This window comes from Lipotes vexillifer, unplaced genomic scaffold, assembly GCF_000442215.2.
Source record: "Lipotes vexillifer unplaced genomic scaffold, Lipotes_vexillifer_v1.1 scaffold402, whole genome shotgun sequence".
Classification (NCBI taxonomy): domain Eukaryota; kingdom Metazoa; phylum Chordata; class Mammalia; order Artiodactyla; family Lipotidae; genus Lipotes; species Lipotes vexillifer.
The window spans coordinates 3,861,071-3,865,814 of NW_006798409.1; the positions used below are offsets into that span (position 1 = coordinate 3,861,071).

The 4,744-nt window shown below is 48.4% G+C and overlaps 1 protein-coding gene across 1 annotated transcript in view; it reads right to left on the reverse strand.

Annotated features, from left to right (window-relative positions):
- Positions 1-4,744, reverse strand: part of DOP1B (DOP1 leucine zipper like protein B) — a 105,739-nt gene that overhangs the window by 35,718 nt on the left and 65,277 nt on the right. Inside the window, exons 19-21 of the mRNA XM_007470498.1 lie at positions 4,082-4,738; positions 3,480-3,591; positions 2,676-2,864 (exon numbers count right to left, since the gene is read on the reverse strand). Coding sequence (XP_007470560.1) covers positions 2,676-2,864; positions 3,480-3,591; positions 4,082-4,738 — 958 coding nt within the window. The remainder of the gene's footprint in view (positions 1-2,675; positions 2,865-3,479; positions 3,592-4,081; positions 4,739-4,744) is intronic.

The window sequence follows — 4,744 nt, forward strand, 5'->3', positions numbered from 1 at the left end:
GGTTGTGAGGTGAGGGAGGTGAGGAAGGTGAGGTGAGGGAGGTGAGGGAGGTGTGGGGGGGGAGGGGAGGGTGGGAAAGGGGGGGGGGGGGGGGGGTACCCAGCAGTGGAGTCGGCACTGTTCCCATCCTGAAAGCCCCTAGCCTCACCTGTCTCACTTGAAAGCCCCTGGAAGGGCTTATATGCATCAGGAAGGATGTTTTTCAATTTCCAGAAATATGTACCATTTAACTAACTTTGTTATGTAACCAACTAAAAATAAACTCACAGCACGGCCCCGGATGTCACTCATCACCCTCCCTTTGGCTGCGCCTGGATTTTTCTCCATTCCTGAAACCTCCATGTTCCTTCCTCTATAAATCCTGTGGGTCTCATAGCCTCTAACACCTCCCTACCCAGGCAAATCCTCTCTTCCTGGGTCTCAGCTCAGCCCCTCTGCCTCAGGAAGGCCTCCTCGACCCCGACCAGGGGTCACAGCCTGTAAGAGTGCCCCGCGTTCTTTGTAGCACTTCTCATCATTATTTTTAAATTGAGGGTTAACGTCTGTATCTGCCAGGCAGACAAGGACTTACTTGCTCTATCTTATCCACTAGTGGATAAGCAGGGCCTGGTACACAGCAGCAGACATGCAAATGTTTGTGGAATGAATGAATTTACCTTGGGCTTCCTCTGTCCCCACTGCCTTAGTTTAGCATCTCCTTAGATACAACTGGCCATGGGATGGAGACATCCTCTCCCTCCCGCCGCAGTTTCTGCTCCAGAGAAACCACGGGAGCCCCAGCTCAAGGCCTTGGGTCCTTCAGGGAGGGCTTAAGCTAAGTGCTCAATAAATGTTAGCCATCGCCAAAATGAATCCTTCCATCAGCCCAGGAGATAGGCTACTAATAACAAACTCATTTCACAGAGGAGGAAACCGAGGCTCAGGCGGCGTGCCTGAGGATTTTCTGAACCTTTCTAGAGCTTAATTTTTAGGCTTAAATTAAGCAGGTTCCTGTGGCAGCTTGAAATACAGCAGATTTCCCTTGGAGGGTATCTCTGGAACTGACAGAACATTTTGGAGGCCACCTGTGCAACTGCCTGACTCACTATAGAAAGATCAGAAAACAGAAGTCAGAGGCGGGCTCCATCCCCTACTCACCCTAATCCCGGCATCACTGCTTATCAGATGCACAATTGAGGGCAAAGCACTCACTCTCTCTACACCCCAATGTGCTCATCTGTAATCTGGGAATAATAATAGTACCCACCTTGCAGGTGAGGACTAAATGCGCTAATAAACGAAGCGTGCTTGGAGGATGCCTGGCTTCGTGTTTCTAACTGAGGAAACTACAGCACAGACAGGTTAATGAACTTGCCCAAAGTCCCACAAAGCACCTGAGCAGGGAGCTGAATCCAGATGATCTGGCTCCCTGTGTCCTGATCTGTTCTGCTCAGTCCGGGCTGCCAGATGCCAGTGTAAGCTCCGAGGCTGCACCTGGCACCAGGGGTGCTCAGCTAAATGAGACACAGCCAGATAATTCTGAGCCACCAGACACAGCGATCAGAGACTGAGTTGGGATGCTACCAAGAGAGAGTGAACTGTAACCGAGCAGGATCCTATGGGGGCCTTCCTGGGACAGACCCCTCCCCACCATGTCCTCTGCCTGTCTCTTGTTGGTAGAAAAGCTTTAGTCTCCCAGGCCTCCCCTGAGTCACAACATCCTGGCTCAAGAACTAATGATTGCAAGGATGTGAACACATGATGACAAAAGTAGCAGTGGGGTGAGGAGAACTGATAACAATTTAAACGGTAAATCGGCCATATGTCAGTCACAGAATCTTTAGTTCCTCCCTGAAGTACATAGATAGGTGTCTGAGGCATATTCCTGAGCTGTTTTACAGATACTAAAACCCCCACCAAATGGAAGAAGCTATAACTGCATGATGACCATAAACAGGTAGCCCCCAGACCCGCCGGAGCCTGAGGATTAATGATGTTAACTCCTGTGACACGGCCTTGTTATCTCATCATCAACCAATCAGAGAACTGTACATGAGCTGTTCACCCACCCTGCAACTCCCCTCCCTCACCTTACCCTTAAAAACTCTTCCCTGAAACCCGTCGGGGGAGTTCAGGTTTTTTTGAGCATCAGCTGCCCACACTTCTTGTCTGGTGCCTTAAAATAAACCCCCCCACTTTCCTTTAACACGACCTGGTGTCAGTAGATTGCCTTTACTGCGTGCAGGCGAGTGGACCCGAGTTTGGTTCGGTAACAGAACTAGAAATGCTCTGGGTTGTGAGCTTCTGGTTTAACAAAAAACTCAGACACCTCAACACGTGTTCAAGGCACCACTGAAAGCAGAACGTAAGAGCTAAGCTGTCTTAGTAGAGGTGCTTAAGAGAAACAGGTTGAGGACTTTAGGTACCCCCCAGAGACTTTATGTTTGGCTTAAAAAAAAAAGCGGCCAAGGGAAAAAAATAAACTGAAAACTACTCACAAAGCTTTTCTTTCCATGAATAGGAAACTTATTCTAATAAACAAACTGGAGATTTCTACTTCCAACTTACTTCTAATGTGGGTTTCTCTGAGCACATTACGTTTGATTATCTATGTATATAACTCCGTACATTTTTATTTTTTGGTGGGACAATACAAGACAAAGGAAATCGTAAACACACAAAGGAAGCTCTCTCACTTTGGTGGTTTTGAAGTAAACGGAAGAAGATCCCTTCGTGGCTCCAAGGAGATCCATGGGTCTCTTTTGAGCCTCCTCCTTTCCCAGAACATTCCAGAGAAGGGCCATGGTATTAACAATTCGAGGAAGCTCTTCCAGAATAGCATTCTTGGCATTTTTCAAATTGGTAGGGTCACTCACAGCAGCGGTCTAAAACCGAAAAGGAACATGTGAGACTCAGCTGCGTCTGCGGGGGCACCATTTCCCTTTCCACGAGGACAGGTGGTGCTGGTGGGATAAAGTCTGGGCTGTAGCACTCTCCAGAGCAAGTCCCGCATGTGCTCTGGAAGTAAGATGCCTCCCTGAGCATTCAAACCCATGATTTTCTTTCAAAGAGGGCGGGGTCTGTGCATCTGAGGCTCCTCATTACAAACTCTTCCAATCACTCAACCAAAGCACTAGCTGCGTTCTACAATCTAATCCCAGATAGGGTAGAGCAACCAACAGCTAAAACGTCTTCAAACTCCGTAAGGCCAAGTAAAAAGTACCCGGGAAAAAGATTACATTCTATCCCATACTGGTGGTGGGCTGAAGTCGCCCACAGAGAGCGCCAGCAAGAACAAAACCACATTTGCATTACTTACATACATACATTTGCACGTATATTTGCATACACTTCATTATTTGCATGTGTGTTCATTTGCATTAACATTTGCATATATGTTTGTATTACATGCATACATTTCTTATTTGAAACAGACGTAACCCCAATGAAAACAAAACAATATATGAAAACTGTCTCGAACTCAGGAAAAAATGATTTACCTTTTTGTTTTGGTTGGGTTGTTCCAAGAGACAAAAATGACTAATGGTTGTTAGACCTTCCAAAAGAGTGAGTGGATAATCCGGAGAAATGTTTTCCCTCTTGGAGGTTATGCTTTGGTGAAGAAACGAGAAACTGGTTTTGAGAATCTTTAAGCATGAGGCCATAAAGGTTTTTAATCGTACATATAAACACGGAAACCACAGAGATATCACGATCTTAAGAAACTGGGGCTCTCGTAATGAAATACTGTTACAAAAAGGACAGGCATCATTTGTGCTGTTTTTACATTTATACAGTCGTTTTGGAAAAACGTTTCCAGGTGTTTTAGAACGTCTGTGAAGATCCATATTTTTCTTTCTGTTTTGCAAAACTAATGAAGAGAGACTGACTTGTCCTGTAACACTCACCTAGCCTGGGTAGTCATGTGGAATTGAAAATAAAGGAGCTGAACATTTAGTTCCTGGTTACCCCCTCTGACAATGCTAACTACGCTTTTGATTAGGTTGAAATTATCCTCCAGTTGGCTTCTAGGGGAAATCAGCCGTCTGTGACTAAAGCTGTCATTAAAGAAACAGTTAACACATCAAAGGGTTCACCGTACCTGATAGAGAGCTTCCCCGATTCGCTTTCATACTGCTTGACCAGCTCGTCCAAGTTTTTGCAAATCTGGACGAGGAAGGGGGTCACCGTCCAGCCCAGGGACCTTCCAAAGTACGGCAAAGAGTGCGTGACCAGGCTGACCCAGGCCGGGTGCATGCCGTAGCCGTAGGCTGGCTGCAGGCCCCTCACCACGGCGGACACCAGCAGCCCCTGTGAGGTGAGCCGGTGGGGCTGCACATACTGCAGGGCGCTGATGGCCTGCTGGAAGCTCAGGGTCTGCCGCCACTCCCGGGACAGGTCCGCCTGGTGTTCCGCCTCCTCGTGCACCGGCCCCAGGTGGTGCTCCAGGACGATGAGCGCCTGCAGCAGCTTCAGCAGCTCAATCTGCAGGGGGTGCTCGCTCCAGATCTGGTCCTGGCCCAGGTTGATGAGATTCTCCTCGAACAGGCTGTCCTCCAGCTGGGCTTGGCCCCACTCCGCCACGGCCAGTCCGTAGCGCTTGTGGCTTTTATACATGGACGCGGACAGCGAGAGCAGCACGAACTCCTGGACCCTGCACCTCTGCAGCAGGCCGTGGATGAACTCCACGTTCTTCCCTTCGGCTGACTTGGCCACCGAGACCAGCTGCGTCACCATTCTGATCAAAACCTCGACGCTCCTCACC